General features: G+C 38.1%; 1 protein-coding gene across 6 annotated transcripts in view; it reads left to right on the top strand.

The window, feature by feature from the left end:
- The window catches only part of CRPPA (CDP-L-ribitol pyrophosphorylase A), a 146,390-nt gene that overhangs the window by 78,979 nt on the left and 50,580 nt on the right, over positions 1-16,831 (top strand). Inside the window, exon 10 of one of the 6 annotated variants that reach the window (XR_012624768.1) lies at positions 10,079-10,186. The exons of 3 other annotated variants lie outside the window; for them this stretch is intronic. Coding sequence is in view for 2 of the 3 variants with exons in the window: in XM_074836712.1 (XP_074692813.1) it covers positions 10,037-10,075 (39 nt within the window). In the remaining variant the exon portion in view is untranslated. Of the gene's footprint in view, positions 1-1,255; positions 1,361-10,036; positions 10,187-16,831 lie in introns of those variants that run through there. 2 more of the 6 variants (XM_074836712.1, XM_074836714.1) reach the window with 2 other exon arrangements.

The raw sequence follows: 16,831 nt of genomic DNA, 5'->3' as shown, positions 1-16,831 counted from the left end.
TAGAGATGTTGAAACAGTGTCCATGTCTGCAGTAGCAGCAAATTGCCTCAGCTGGAGGCAAAAAAGGTTAGCACTCCAGCATCCTTTGTACTCACAAAAGCTATTTAAAATAAACCATTTTTCCTGGGAAACATTCTACCAACCAAAAAAGTGGGCTGCCTTGTCTCCAGTGCAGATACAGTCTTTGCAGCTTCTTAACTTAGTCAGTGGTGAAGGAAGAAATAAGTTAGATACTCAATGGAAATTTTAACAAAGAAAAATAAATGTAATCTCAGCTGATTTCTTTAAGGTTGAGTTAGGTGTTCGTGTTTATAGATAATTGATTAAGCATGGCTATAGTTATGTATCTTTTCTGCTATACCAAAGACTTAATTTTCCCTTCAAATCCTGTGGCTTTTATTAAGAGCTATGAGTATCAATACCTATCAGTTTATGCTTTTACAGACTTCTGATGTCAACAGAATATGAATAATGCTTTTACATGACCTTAGCTTGTCTCTTGTTTGTACAACATACAAGGGCATACAACTATTTTCAGTCTTTCTGGTACTGTCAAGCCCCATCTTTTCCAGGGTGAATTCTGGCTTCCTTTGGTAAAAATAATTTGAATAACTGTTGAAATGTAGCTCTGAGAGGCACCTTATCATGGTAAAAAGTAACATTGCAAATATTGCTTGAGTGTAAATACAGTTTTTTCCTTTTAAAGTTCATTGGGTGCATATATAATTTTATATGCAAGTGAATCAAATATAGATAGTGGATAACAACAGTTAGTAAAGCTGACTGGAAAAAAAGAAGAACTTTTATAATCTTCAGTAGATTTTTGTGACCATGGCACCCAAACATTTTATCAGTAACAGGCATGTATAATAACAATATGGGATCTGAATGGAAATTCTTGACCATAGGTGGGCAGAGAATTGCAACAGAATGCTGCCTCTATTTTTTGAAAATAAAAAGCTAGATTGATTATGTAAGATCACTGCAGACGGAGTCATCACTTATTAGCATGGAAAAAGTATTATATAAAGTAAAACACTTTGCAAAGTAAACAAACTAGTTCTATCTATCTTGGTTTAAAAAGGCTTTAAAACACATCCTGCTCACAAAGACGGGGATATAGTCCTGACCTCCTGCTTGTCAGTGTTTTGACAGATAACTAAGAATTAGGTTATATACATCATGTGTATATATATGATATATGTGTCAAGTTTTCTTTTGGCTGCAGACCTACAAAGAACATAATTGTTTCTAGGTGAAGACGTATGGAAACACTTGACATATGAATCCAGAAATGACATAACCCAAACTTCATTGCTCGTCTGGGGGCAAGTGAGAATAAAAGCAGTTTAAGTGAAAAGACATCGTTAAAATAGTTTTGTTTGGTTGTTTTTTTTTTTTTTTTAAATTCCAGAGCATGATTTGAGAGTCACCAGGGTATTTTACTTTCAGTACAATCCATTAGCTAATAGGTGAATCCACAGGTGAATTCCATGGAAAGGTGAATTTCATACTGGCATGATGGGAGGTCCAGAGGTAGCAGAAGCACAAAAAGCACAAAAAGCACCTGCCATTGTAATGCAGGATATTCAGCCTGTTGTCAAATAGCTTCTATCAGTATCTGCTTTCTAGAAGTCCCTGAAAGCTATAGTTTATTTCGAGAAAACAGTGATGACAGATTACTTCATGGAGCTTCCCTCTAGCTGACAGGTTTATAACATCAGTACCAGACATGCACGGTTGCTATACACACATTTACTAATTCAAAAACAGGGATAAAATGTAGGGATGAGGAATTTATTGAGATACATGACCATGGTAATACTGAGGTGAAATTATTTTATGTTTAGAAGGGTGATATGTTCAAGTGGGTGTGATGATATGTTGAGATGAAAGAATATGGGGGCACTCTTTAAGATTCTGCATTAGAAAAGTAAATTTGTTGACATAAATATTTTTTGAGATTTATAATTGTTTTTTATGTTTTGGAAATGGAAGTGAAATGCTTTTGGAACCTAGGAGTACATTTTTGACAGTATTGGAGGAGATGCGAAGCCCTAAGAAAAAATATGTTTTAATTTCTTAAATGCAGTGTTCATTTGGTATTTAGAAAAAGATGTCAATTACTTCTACGAATATTTGATACTTCAAGAAACTAATCAGGAAAATTAAAGGAAAAGGCTTTAATGTGCTTTATAAATGACCTCTTTGTACCTTCCATTTGCTCAAAATGAGTGCATGTTGTACACAAATAGTTATTTCTCATTAACATTATGCATGGAATACCAAATTACTGATATTGATACAAAGATTGGATCTAGGTAATGTCAAGACATTGCATCCATGCAGGGCTGTAAATATATTAATCTTAAAAGCATTGGTTTATGTCATTCAAACTACAAAATTTGGGAGGGAACCTCAGCTCCATGTGGTACTTATTTGTTGATCTGTGTTCTGAGCCTGGGCCTTGATCTCACAAACACATGCATTATTATCTTTAAACATATCCTAGGTAGTTAATGGTTTTATACTTAAATATGACAGTGATGTTTAGAAAAACCCAACTATTTTCTGTTTACTGCTAGTTTCCCTATTAAAATAATAATGTCTTAAGACTGAATTACAAAAAGTAGTCAAGACACATAAAAAGAAAATACAAGCAGCATTTCCTAATATGGGAGCACAAATTCAGAAGCTTTTAAAGGTTGCCGTAATAAAATCTCGGTCTAGAAGTTTCAGTAATAACTCTGTTACTTTTCACAGAGAATAAAAAGGAACAATTATAATCCAAAATAAACCCTGTATGGATGGACATAGGAAGACACAGAAAGCTTTAAAATATGAGAGTAATGCTAATATATCTTGGTTATAGAACTATATTAATTTTAAATAATCCGACTTCAGACACAGAGAATGTTGGGTCAGAACAGCAAATATGTGCTAAGGCTTTTCTAGGGTAAAGTGGCCCCGAATACTTTTGCCTCTGAAACCGCTGGAACTGTTCACTGACAGCCAGAATAATCACAGTCCATACACTAAAAAGAGACAAATGAAGCCACAGAATAATTGTTATGAACGTGCTTGAAACTGGATCCAGTGCACACAGCATGGGTAACAAACAGGAGGAGCTTGAAGCCATGGTGCAACAGGAAAATTATGATGTAGTGGCTATTACAGAAACACGGTGGGATGTCTCCCATGATGGGAGTGTGCCAGTTGATGGCTACGAGCTCTTTAGGAGGGATGGACAAGGAAGGAGAGGTGGTGGGGTGGCGCTGTATGTTAGGGACTGTTATGATTGCTTTGAGTACAAGTGTAGTGAAGACAGGGTGGAGTGTCTCTGCATTAGAATCAGGGGGAAGGCCAACAGGACAGATGTTGTAATAGGAGTCTACTATAGGCCACCCAACCAGGACAGAGAAGTGGATGAAATATTCTATAGGTACTTAGGAGAAATCTCACGATTGCTTACCCTTGTTCTTGTGGGAGACTCTAACTTCCCAGACATCTGCTGGAAATACAACACAGCAGAGCGGGACCAGTCCTGGAGATTCCTGGAATGTGTGGCAGATAACTTCCTGATACAGCTGGTGAGTGAACCGACCAGAGAAGGTGCCCTGCTGGATCTCCTCTTTGTGAACAGAGAAGGACTGGTGGATGATGTGGCTGTTGGAGGTCAACTAGGGCACAGCGATCATGAAATAATAGAGTTCTCTATTCTTAGGGAGGCCAGGAGAGGGGGCAGCAGAACTTCCAAAGAGCTGACTTTGTCTTGTTTAGGCACTTGCTTGGCAGAATCCCTTGGGAGATGGTCCTGAAGGGTATAGGGGTCCAGGAAGACTGGACACTCTTTAAGAAGAAAGTCTTAATGGCACAGAAACAGGCTGTCCCCAGGTGCTGTAAGAGAAGCTGGCGACAGAGAAGACCACCCTGGCTGAACAGGGAGCTTTGGCTGCAACTCAGGGAGAAAAGGAGAGTTTACAGCTTTTGGAAGAAGGGGCTAGTGACTCACAATGATTACAAAGATGCTGTGAGGAGGTCTAAAACCCAGTTAGAAATTAATCTGGCTTCAGCAATCAAGGATAACAAGAAATGTTTCTATAAGTATGTCAACAGCAAAAGAAAGACCAGAGAGAGCCTCCATCCCCTGCTAGATGTGGGAGGAGACATGGTAACAAGTGATGAGGAAAAGGCTGAGGTGCTTAATGCCTTCTTTGCCTCAGTCTTTAATAACAAGACTAGTTGTACTGAGGGCATCCAGCCTCCTCAGCCAGAAGACAGAGACGGGGAGAACGACCCCCCCCAATCCAGTCAGTGACCTGCTGCATCACACAGACACACACAGGTCTATGGGAGCGGATGGGATACACCCGAGAGTGCTGAAGGAGCTGGCTGGGGTGCTTGCCAAGCCGCTTTCCATCATTTACCAGCAGTCCTGGCTGACCGGGGAGGTCCCGACAGATTGGAAATTGGCCAATGTGACGCCCGTATATAAGAAGAGCCGGGAGGATGATCCAGGAAATTACAGGCCTGTCAGCTTGACTTCGGTGCCCGGAAGCTGATGGAGCAGCTCATCCTGAGTACCATCATACAACACGTGCGGGACAACCAGATGATCAGGCCTAGTCAGTATGGGTTTATGAAAGGCAGGTCCTGCTTGACAAACCTGATCTCCTTCTACAACAGGGCAACCTGCTTATTGGATGAGGGAAAGGCTGTGGATGTTGTTTACCTTGACTTTAGTAAGGCCTTTGACACCGTTTCCCACAGCATTCTCCTGGTGAAACTGGCTGCTCGCAGCTTGGATGGGCACACGCTTCACTGGGTAAAAAACTGGCTGGATGGCCGGGCCCAAAGAGTTGTGGTGAACGGAGTTAAATCCAGTTGGCGGCCGGTCACGAGTGGTGTCCCCCAGGGCTCGGTTTTGGGCCCACTCCTGTTTAACATCTTTATTGATGATCTAGATGAGGGGATTGAGTGCACCATCAGTAAGTTTGCAGATGACACCAAGTTGGGTGGGAGTGTTGATCTGCTCGAGGGTAGGGAGGCTCTGCAGAGAGATCTGGACAGGCTGGAGCGATGGACTAAGGCCAACTGTAGGAGTTTCAATAAGGCCAAATGCCGGGTGCTGCACTTGGGCCACAACAACCCCCAGCAGCGCTACAGGCTTGGGGAGGAGTGGCTGGAGAGCTGCCAGTCAGAGAGGGACCTGGGGGTGTTGATTGACAGCCAGCTGAACATGAGCCAGCAGTGTGCCCAGGTGGCCAAGAAGGCCAATGGTATCCTGGCTTGTATCAGAAATAGCATGGCCAGCAGGGACAGGGAAGTGATCTTACCCCTGTACTCGGCACTGGTGAGGCCGCACTTCGATTCCTGTGTTCAGTTTTGGGCCCTTCACTACAAAAAGGACATTGAATTACTCAAGCGTGTCCAGAGAAGGGCAACGAAGCTGGTGAAGGGTCTGGACGACAGGTCTTATGAGGAGCGGCTGAGGGAACTGGGGTTGTTTAGTCTGGAGAAGAGGAGGCTGAGGGGAGACCTCATCGCCCTCTACAACTACCTGAAAGGAGGGTGCAGAGAGCTGGGGATGAGCCTCTTTAACCAAGTAACAAGCGATAGGACAAGAGGGAATGGCCTCAAGTTGCACCAGGGAAGGTTTAGACTAGATATTAGGAAGCATTTCTTTACAGAACAGGTTGTTAAGCATTGGAATGGGCTGCCCAGGGAGGTGGTGGAGTCCCCATCCCTGGAGGTGTTTAAGAGTCGGGCTGACATAGCGCTGAGGGATATGGTGTAGTTGGGAACTGTCAGTGTTAGGTTAACGGTTGGACTGGATGACTTCAAGGTCTTTTCCAACTTTGATGATTCTGTGATTCTGTGAAAGCAAGCTGAACTGTGGGTAATTTCTTATGCAAACATACTGGGCATTTATTGTAGTCTTTAAAGACTTTTTGAAGACGAGAGGCCCATCAGAAGTGTGCTTGATGATTCAAGAAATACTTAAGAGTGCTAAATGTTGTGTCAGTGTTAGGTTAATGGTTGGACTAGATGATTTTCAAGGTCTTTTCCAACCTATATGATTCTGTGATTCTGTGTTTTCTGTCTAACTTGGTAAACCAAATGGTAAATATTTATGGTTTCTTTTTCATCAAAGATCCCTTAAAAATAGCATTATGTGCAGACATTAGGCAGTGGTTCTCAAGACAGGGACCACAGCCCCAAATGGGATAATCCAAGTGGCAAAGCAGAAGGTTGTTTGGCAATCAGTAGTGAGGTAATAAGCCTGAAGAGCAAATGAAGTAAAACGACAAATGAAAAGTTTGATCACATGTTGAAAACAAATGAGCCATGCCCTACATGACCCCTGCATGCTTCTTAATTCATTTAATAATCAGCATATAATCGGTCAAATTATTTTTATCTGATTGGAATGATTGGGATGCTGCCTGGAGAACCTCTCTCTTCTCAAGATGACACTGTTTTTATTTCAGCTGCAATGGCATAATAGATTGTAATGAATCTGGAAACCTACATCTATTCATAGAAGTCCTTAAGGCCAAGTAATTACTGTTTAGTATTTTCAAGAGGCAGAAACTGAATTTTTAAGTAGCATGATCCTATGGACTATTCACTCTTTCATCAAGGAAAACTGGGCAAGTGAGTGATGAGCCAGTGTGATCTTGCTTGCACAGACTGTGGGACAGAGAGGGAAACCAAATCCAGTTTGAAATTTTCTACATGAGTAACCTTATAGAAATCAACATCTGTAAGCTTATTAGTACAAAGGCATAAGAAGTCATTCACCAATAAAACTAGAGATTGATATGTATGGAGGCTGGACACTATTTCATCCTTAATAATTACTTACTACTACTGTCTGAGGCATTACTGCATATTTTGCAATAGGTAGAACTGATATGATGAGAAAGATTTACAGACACTGACTTTTAAAATAAAACTACAAGTGACTCGATGGAATTTTCAGTGAATAAAAGATACAGAACTGGGGGCTCTATTATCTTGATACTTAAGAAATCAAACATAAAACTATCCTTTTCCCTTGAGAATGGCTCACACAAAAATAGTAAGATCGCTTATAAAGGAAAATATTCTGAATGGGCCATATCACCTTTTAATGCCCCCAAAAGATGGTAATAGAATTTATGGAATAAAAATTTATAGGTGATATTTTGCATATATCAAATTTCAGATCTTCAGTAATTTCAGTAATATTTAGTTTATCTTCATATTTGAATTTTGCAGTTGTGTGGAGATTATTTGAAGCAGACTTATTTGCTTTGCTGAATAAGATTATACTTTCACAGAGAAGAATCATTGTGCTCCATCAGTATTTTTACACACACATTTACAGATAACTTTCTGACCCACCTTGATAGTTTTGTCTTTGATTTTGCTTTGAAATCTCCGACAGCTCATCATTCATTCATACATTTTTCTGCGTGAATGTGTGGAAATCTTAACAGGCTTTGTTCAAAAAGTGTATGATCAAAAACATTGGTCCATCTGGTTGATTTGATCTTCAGACTTGCTCACATGAAAGCACATTTACAGGAACTTCTGAAAATAGCACAGTTTTTAAATATAGATTTAGTCATACTGTTTGTAACAACTGCCTGTTAGCAAAACATATTTCTATAATTTTCGTGTTAGTATCAAAATTGATGGTGAGTTCTCTTAAGATTTCTTGAAATACATGAATATTCAATGAAATGTAAATATTACTTAACTACAGAAAATCAGTTCTAAATTTAATGTTTGAAAGACAGAAAGCTAAGTAGTTCCAAAGAAATACTTCTGTGTGTGGATATTTCTTTTCTTCTATGTAATATATACAGAAGTAATAAACCATGTAAGTGGCTTTTTGTGAAACCTGTTTGACAAAACTAACCTTCTTTTTTTGTACCACTTGAAGCAAAAAATTTAAAAAGGTCACATCTCTGGAACATTAGTCAGTTAAGAAATATATTAATTCCAAGATTACCAAAATATTGGTCAAACTTTAGGCTTTGAGCCAGGAAAGGACGTAAACATTTGAGTGTTAAATTATTTAACACCAAGCCTGGAAATCTCTCTTGCTTGAAATGTGTAGCATTGTGGAAAGTGCAACCACTTACCTGTACTGCTGCTGATTTTAGTAGATATCCTGAAGCCTGTTACTGGATCACATTGATCAACAAATTGTGATTGTTATTCCTTTTTCAGGATGTTAGTGTGTCTACCTTGAATGCATGCATATGTGCTGTTATATTTGCTTGCTTATTTTCTCTTGCTGTCTTTCTCTCTCTGTTGTTCTTTCTCCCTTGCCTTTTCTTGTTTCCCCTCAAGTCTTCCTGCTCCTCCTAGCCAAAACAAGGTAATAAATTAGTGGATTTATTACAACTGTGCAACTTTCTAGACACACTCAAATGAAGCATTTCTACAAGCTGAGTTCACAGTGCGGTACCAAATTCCCAATCTGAGGAAAATGAGCTTTTTAGAAAAATAATTGGTAACCTTTTGCATTTTCATTAAATAACCATATAGGTTTTTATCAGAGAAAGGTCAGAAAGTTGCTCAATTTGTCTCTGCTATTACAGCTTCTAGGAGTTTAACAAACTGCACAGAAAACATGGAGATTAATGTTTTATGCCTTTTACACATGACCTTTTTAGACTTTTGAACTTATAATTAGAGAAATCAGAGTTCTTCCATCACTTTGTCAGCGAAAATGATTAAGGGATGTAGACTTATCTTAAAAGTCATGTCTTCATAAAATGGTCGTTAAAACTTCCTTGCATTTATAGCCCAGTTCAGCCATTCTGGCAATGTTAGTCAGTAAAGGTTGCCAGTTGTTTCTATTGTGGATATTTTAATTGTGTAAAATATATTACTCTAAAGTAGCTTAATATTATAGAGTGGGATTTTGGGGAACAAGTGGATTCAAAAGGTGACATGCTAAGCTCTCTAGAGGAAAGGAAAAAATGTAATATACAATATAGCAACTTAGAAAAGCGTGCTAGCATTCATTATGCTAGATACTTTGTGTGATAGGAAATAAACACTGATTTGGAACCATTTGCAAAAACAAATACTATGAGCATCAAATCTGAGTTTCATCTTCAAATCTGTTAGTATGAGTTATTCTGACTTTTTTTTCCATCTTACGAAAGCTTTGATGTTGACCTGCTATCTTTTAGTGGAAACATATAAACATTTAAGATGAAAGGATTTTGACACAAAATTTTGTTTGCAAACAAATTGCTTTTAATTTCTTTTTTCCATTGCCAGCTTGCCTAACAGAAACCCGTGAAACCCATTGTGTCTGTTTATGGACAGTTGCACTTCCAAATTGTTAGTACTGCAATTCTCAACTTAAAGCAGTGCTTGTACTATTTTACTGTCTAAGCTGGGCATCAAAAATTAGTCTTCTCACCTTGCTTCCATGCTATCATCCAGTAGCATCATTTAGCATGTAACCAAAATACTCGCCTATAGAGATGAGTACATCTATTTTTTCTGGCGTAGCTCTGAATACATAGAACAACAAAAAAGAACCTTATTAAAATTGTTACGTGTGCTTAAGAGGCATTTTGAAAACGTTACCAGGTTGCTGTTGTGTTAGTTTCCTAATGATCTTTTGTATTTTGGATGCGCTTTTTTAGCAAAAAATATGGCTGAAATTTTTCAGAAAACTTTTTCCAGTTTCAATGCAGTTTAGTTTTGTAGCTGAAGTATTAAACAACTCTGACAATAAGATTTTAAAGTCAGTGCTAGTTTCACTGGTAATGTAGATGTTGATCAATATTTTACTGTGGAGTTGTCTTCTCTGACAGAAGTTGTATTCCCTGTTGCCTTATAGGTTTTGTATTTAATCATATGGCGAAATTATGTAACACTTCTGTGGAATTTAGGGTTTCTGCAGGCAAAGATCAGTAATTTCTGCTCAATTAATTTACTTGTATCCAATGATAAAGACATCAGTTGTGCTTTAATTGTTTTTTACTGTGTCATGTAACTTCCCTCTTCAACCATATAGCTTCCTCAGTTTGTAGCACATTTTCATCACTGTATTTGACAGGAATACATATGAAGTTCTTCAGCCATTTAAACACAAGAAGAAATCTCCATCAAGCTGTACATTGCTACTAACTGAAACCATTCTGTGACTTTTGCTGCAGCCCTCAAGGTATGGTAGGTACTTAAATTTGTGTGGCAGTGGTCAACAAATCTGTATTGGGAGTGTTAATTTTCACTTTCACCTTGTCCTACTATTTAGAAGCATGAATCAAGTAATCCAGACCCAAGCTGACTTTCGGGGGATTTCTTTACAAGGGTTGGAAGCAGTGCTTGAGGTTTCTTTATGGATTTGAGATACTAAGTGCCAAATCTTATTTGTTGCTTATATAAGATTGTTCATATGCAAGTCATCCATTATGGAACATACCCAGTGCTGAAGTGTATAAAAATAATATGTGATATTACACGTTATGGCAAAAGCCTTAATGTCAAGAATGAAAAATTCCCTTTACTCCCCAGCCTCTGTACAGCCTTCAGATCCCAATAAACTTTTAAAAATTATTTGGAAAGATAGAAATAAAACATAACATACATCTTGGATTGAAAGTATCAGGAAATCAATAACTTTTGTAGTTTATTTAAAATAAAGATCTTTTTTTCAGCATAATGGAGAGAACAATGGGAAATCATAGACCTGCTTTTGCTACTCTGGGTCTTTCCCACTGTATATTTTCTGTTGTCTTCAAATGAGACTGCTTCTTTTTTTGATTCTGGACTTTAAGAAATGTGAATTAATCCATCCCCCATTTACTTTCCATTTACTTTCTTCTGAGAGATGTGTTTCTTGACTGCAATAGGATTTTTCTTTGAGTGAAAGATGATGCACCCTTGCATAGAAGGATGAGAGCTTTCCTCTTCATGCATTATTATTTCATGCATGAAGCTAGTTAAGAATGCTTCTTTTAATACATCTAGCAACACTAATATAACCTGTTACATTAAAAAATGCAGTTAAAAATTGCTAAAGCTATAGCATTAAGAAAACAGAACTGGAAGAGTGTCTGACACTGAGTTGAGTCTTGCTTCCTAGTCTTGCATTCATTTCATTAATCAGTCAAGAGCTCTTCCAAAATGAGTTAGGTTTTTCTGCATCCCGCATTCTTACTGGAAGACCAGTTGTCTTTTATCTCTCTGCGTTCACAGTGCGGTCATATCGTTCTTAAACTTATTCCTATAGAATAAAGAATTCAAGCTCTTCCATCCTCCCTTTGTGTAATAGCCTGTCTGTCCTTTGTGCACTTGAACCTGTTTGAAATTTGTACAAGTATGTCACTTACCCATCTTATCTGGAAGTACCTGTCATGATCCGGGTTTCTTTCTTGGGTGGGCTTTTATTATGCTACAGTATATTGCCATCAAAGATGACCATCATGGATCCGATCAGAAGTTTGTTTAGGCCATTATCCTGTGTCCAACAGTAGCTGTAAGGAGATGTCTAGGAAATAATCAGATCAGGGCAAGCATATATGACATCCCTAATTCTCTCCCTATACTCAGTTATCATTAACTTAAGTATTTCCTGAGCCAGAGCTGTTTTCTATGGAAGTGTTAGCCTTTAATAGATTTCTGTTGCATGTTCTTATCTAGTCCCCTGAGGTCCCTGTAGACTTTTAGTATCCACTGTGTCCCCTAACGAACAATTGCATAGACTGGAAAACAAAAAAAGAGAGATGGTTCTTCACCAAATGGTGTCCTAATCACAAGCTCTTGCTTCTGAGTAATAATAGTCTGCTGAGATCCCATAATTTAAAATGCGAAATACACATGCATTATATATTAATCTATATTAAATTTAATTTATCATTTTATTGCCTACTCAATTTATAATAGTCTTTCTGCATTTCATTTCAGTGAGCCCTACCCTAATGAACTTTGTATCATAAGCAAACTCATATTATTGCTTACTCATTTTTCCAGTTCGTTTATGAATGTGTTGAACAATGTAGATCCTATACCAGATCCCACCTGAACTATGCAGGTTCTGTTCTGAGACCTGACCATTTACTCCTACCTTCTCCACTCTGTTTTTTGAGCAAGTATGTATCCACGTCAGGACTTCCATCTTACATCATGGCACCTTAGTTTTCTTAAAAACCTTTGGAAAAGGATTTTGTTGAAAGTCTTGGAGATCCCAGTAAATTCAATCAAGTGTCACACAGTCCTTTGAAGAAATCCAGTAAGATTGTAAAGTAAACTTCAAAACAAAGACATGTTGCCTCTACCATCATCTTTAACTTGCTGTCCGCTATTACTATCCAGTAGTTATTTTTTTGTTAAATTGCCTGAAACAGGCTTACATCTTTCTATTCTGTAGTTCTTTGTATCTTTCCAGACTTTTCTTGTTTTAAATTGGCAATTACTACCACCAGTCGTGCCTACTAAGGCAATTTCTAAACTAGAGATTATGCACCACTGTTAGGAACTGAGCTTCAGAACTGTTGGGTAAATGCCATATAGTCCTGAGGATTTGTTACATTCCTCTCTTTAATTTCTTCCATACCTCTTCTACAGTAACTGCAATTTTACAGGTTATTTGGCCGTTAACAAAGAGGGCATCCAGCATGTGAATTTCCCCACACCAATTCAAAGAATTAATTTAGTTTCCCTATAGCAATAGCTGTGTCTTTCCTGAGTGCTCACTGTACACATTGATCCTTAGTGGGCCCTACAGACTCTCTGGCAGACTTCCTGCTTCTGATGTCTGTGAGGAAAGATTTATTATTGGTGTTGAATCTTTTTGCTAGTTGTTCCTCAAAACCTTTTTTTTTTTGTTTGTTTGCCTTACTGTGTTTTTAGATTTACTATGCCAAAATTTATGATTCTCTCTATTTTTTCTATCTGGGCATGTCTCCATATTTTTGAAGGATGCCTTCTTGTTCTTACAGCCTCCCTTATCCTGCTGTTTATCCATACCACCCTCTTCCTGCCCTTCCTTGAGCCTTCCCCCCAGGCCCCCCAGGCAGCATTCATTGGCTTGGTGCTTTCAATATGGTCACCCTTAGGAGCTTCCATGTTTTCTGTGAGCATTTAATTCTCTTAGCTGCTCATTTACTTTCCTTTTAACAACTTTCCTCAGTTTTTCATTACGTAGTTTTCATTTCTGTCCCTTTGTCATTTTATATTCAGTATATGTAATCCAGGCTCTTTTCCTTAGCTTTGATCCATTCTGTGACAGATCTGTATCCTAAATTCAAAATATAATACAAACCATTGTTTTTTCTTGTGTTGGTTTGATTTCCTTACTCTCTCTTCCCCACTCCCTCATCTGCAGTTTGTTCTGTCTTCTGTTTTCTCCCTCAGTCTGGATGTTGCCCTCTTCTTTCTTGGCTTTTGATCCTGGCTTTTTCAGAAGCCAGGATCTTGACTTTTCCTGTAGGTCTAGCTGCATGACCTGGTTCTTGTTGCAAGATTTCTTATATTTTGACCTGTTTCTTTTCTGTTTACTGGAACAGGAAACCAATCCTTCAGTTCTGTTTCTCTTCTATTACCCTTTTTCTTTTTCTGCATTGTCTTTATTGTCCTATGCTTCTGTGGATCTTTCTGCTCCTGTTGTGGCCTGTCACCCTGGATTTGTTATTCATCAGATGTTTGCAAATTTTCTCTCACCAGGACAGTTTTTTTCTTCTTTCTTCAGCCACAACCTCATGCTGTAGCTGAGTCTTCCATTCTGAGATTTCTAGCACAACGTATTTCATGCGTACTGTACTATCTTTCAGCTTCAGTGTGTTTTTCTTTTCACTATGTATTGTTTCCATTTCCTGTATATCTCTGTCTTTATAGAGAAATGATGAGAGAACATTCTCATGCAAGCTCCCCTGATGTCTTATCAACAACTCCTAGCATGCTCTCGTGCCCGTGTCAGCCATGGTTTCTCATCTAGCCATTTGCCTCATGCTGTCTATTCAGTCACTGCATTCAAAGGTGCAAATACGCCCTTGCTCCTTCAGCATTGTTTACCCATATTTGCACAAAGCAGCTCACAGACCTTGCTGCCAGCAGTATCTAATCCAGTCAACCACCAAGCAAACAAATTCACTTACAGCCAGTAAATGTGTTGTTTCTCTTCCCCAAGGGTAAGGCCCGAACAATCTCTGAGTACGTTCTGCTGCTTGCTTCTGGTTGCTGAGAGCAACTTTTTAACGTTTAAAGAGAACAAAAGCAAATCTTGTGGCAACTTCAACTCACGAATGTTAAGTCTCTAAGCATTTCTTCTGGCATTCACCTAAATATGTTTTGGAACATCTGGGTATGAAGTTATGTTCATATCAAGACTGTGAGATGCATAGCGTTTGAAGTTAGATTAAACTACTGTGGAAATTCTCTCAAGACGTGGAAATGCATGAATTCAGGATTAACAGAGGTAGAATGAGGTATGTTTATATTTTATTTAAAAAATACTGTCATTCAGAGAAGGACTTGTAGATCATAGGAAACCTCCATGGATTGTGAAGTATTTTCTGAAAGTTATTTTCCTATCGTATGCTTGGATTTAAAAAAAGGTGGAAAATGTCACCATTATAGAATTTCCAGCATTCACAGTCTGAACTAATTATATTTGATTTCAAAACATTCTTTGAGCTGTGGTTTTCCTAAGCCATTTTTCATTCATCCTCCTAAATAATATTTTAACTATATTCCAAGCCTTACAGTGTAACTTCCCACCAGCTCAGAAAAGTAATACTTTCTATTGGGAGGCAGAGCCCATTACTTCACAATGTGCTTAAATAAATCTGCTTGATTTATAACTGTTTTGATCTCTGAAGTTTCCACCAAGCAGAATCTTTTAAAAAATGGGATTGTTTACATTTGAGTTTGATTCAACCTGTGTGGTACTGGCAGCAGTATGAATGCTCATTTTTGTCAGAGCCTCTGCCTTCAACTTTTTCCCTGACTCAGTTTTTCCATTCTTACACAGATAGGTGTTCAAGTTATCTCTCACTTGTGTATTTAATTCCAGTGTTCTGTGCTTAAATTTATCAAAGTGTTGAATTTTGTAGGCAAAATTTTTAGTAAAACATCTGAGAGACGGAGATAATGTATGATCTCTACTTAAATGACAGTAGGTTTGAAGTACAGTTTGTAAGGCTAACTACACATGAACTTTTATGTCTGCTCACTCCCTGAACTGTGCAATCTTTGAAGCTTCTCACTGTCCTGTGAGATCTTTCATTATCCAAAATGGTGTAAAATGGCTGCAGAGCTTTCCTTTGACTAGCTCAGATACCAGTTCCATAGTTCAGCTTTTGTTTTTTGTCCTCAAAGCGTGTTCTGTGCTTGCAGTGTTCAAGGCACAAAGATTAGTCAGTGGAATTATGGCATAACTATTGTTACGAGCTCATGGAGTTTATGAACCAAAATTACTGGTGTTATCAAAAGGGACAGCATGTGCCTTTTCCTCTGAAGTTGAGAGTAACCTTCCTCCCTCTTGATTCTGCTGTTGGAGGAAGAGGGGGTGTTAGTTCCTTCTGTAAAAAGTAAATTACTTCTTTCAAGGACCACCCTGTCTGGGTCAGGGTGAAGCTCCATTTCTTGTGCTGGCTCCTGGTTACGTGCCCTTTTCCTCGTTCTGTAGATAAGAAATTTTAATTAAAACATTTTCTCTCCTTCTTTATTAGATGTATATGTTACATAGTGACATAGCTTTTGGAGATTTAAATCCTTGTTTTATAAAGTATGGGATAACTGGAAACAATATAATGCAGTTACCCAGAGTAGAGATGAAACATCCTGAATTCTGTTTCTAAAAGTAGTGGCAGTGGCCGAGGAGGAGTCTGCCCTGGGTACTTTGTGTTTGGGCAGAAGAAAAACTGAAGCAAATTTATTGATGTTTCAGAGTTTACATTTTCTTCCTGGATTTTTAAAACCATCCATAAAATGCTCCAGATGCTTATGTTAGACAGGAATGTAACTGTTATTTTGCTTCCTGACGAATAATTAACACACTGAAATGATTATGGCCTAAAATAGTTACATTCCTGCAAAGAGATTGAAATATTGAGGTTCAAATAAATGCATTCTAGTGCAGATAAAGCTTGCTGATTATGATTTTTTAGAACCTGTTCAACAGTGGTTGGTATGAAGGGTCTAGTTACCTGAAAATTTGAACGGAAACAGTTTCCAGTAAAAAGTTTGAATTCAGAGTATTTTCAAATTATGTAAGAGGAGCATACTATGTTATAGATAAAATATTGTGTGCTGAAAACATTCTTTAAGCATTATGTTACCCATCAAAAAGAAAAAAGTAATATTATTAGAATCTCATTATGGAATGGGGATCTGAGATGTGAGATATTTTAGGATAGGAAAGAATTTTTGATGTATATTCTCCCAAACTGCTTGTTCATTTTGTTATGCTGTCCTGCAAATGCATCTTTAGGAGAATTTTAGGGTACCAGCAAATACTTTATCACATGTACATTTTCAGGAACACAAAGGTAGTTAAGACAGATTATTAATGCTATATGTACAATCTAGTAAATTTGTATATGGTTGTTTGATCCCACAGGAGAGGGTGAAGTAAATGAAACTCTTAACAGAGCAGGTTTTAGGTCGATCATCATGGGAGATCCACGTAAGGCTGTGGGTCACTTCAGAGATTCCACACTTCTTCATCTTTGGCCAGGCAGGTTTGATGTCTTCCGCATTTCCTGTTTCTGAATCTTTCAGAGAGGAGATGAGTCTGCTTTGTTTATAAAGCTTCAAAATGTTTTGGGGTGATTTACTGCACTGTTTAGGAGCTTTTGAATTAAACATG

The sequence above is a fragment of the Strix aluco genome, chromosome 1, assembly GCF_031877795.1.
Source record: "Strix aluco isolate bStrAlu1 chromosome 1, bStrAlu1.hap1, whole genome shotgun sequence".
Taxonomy (NCBI): Eukaryota; Metazoa; Chordata; class Aves; order Strigiformes; family Strigidae; genus Strix; species Strix aluco.
Note: the sequence above shows the minus strand (reverse complement) of the source record. Positions and strands in the feature narration are given on the sequence as shown.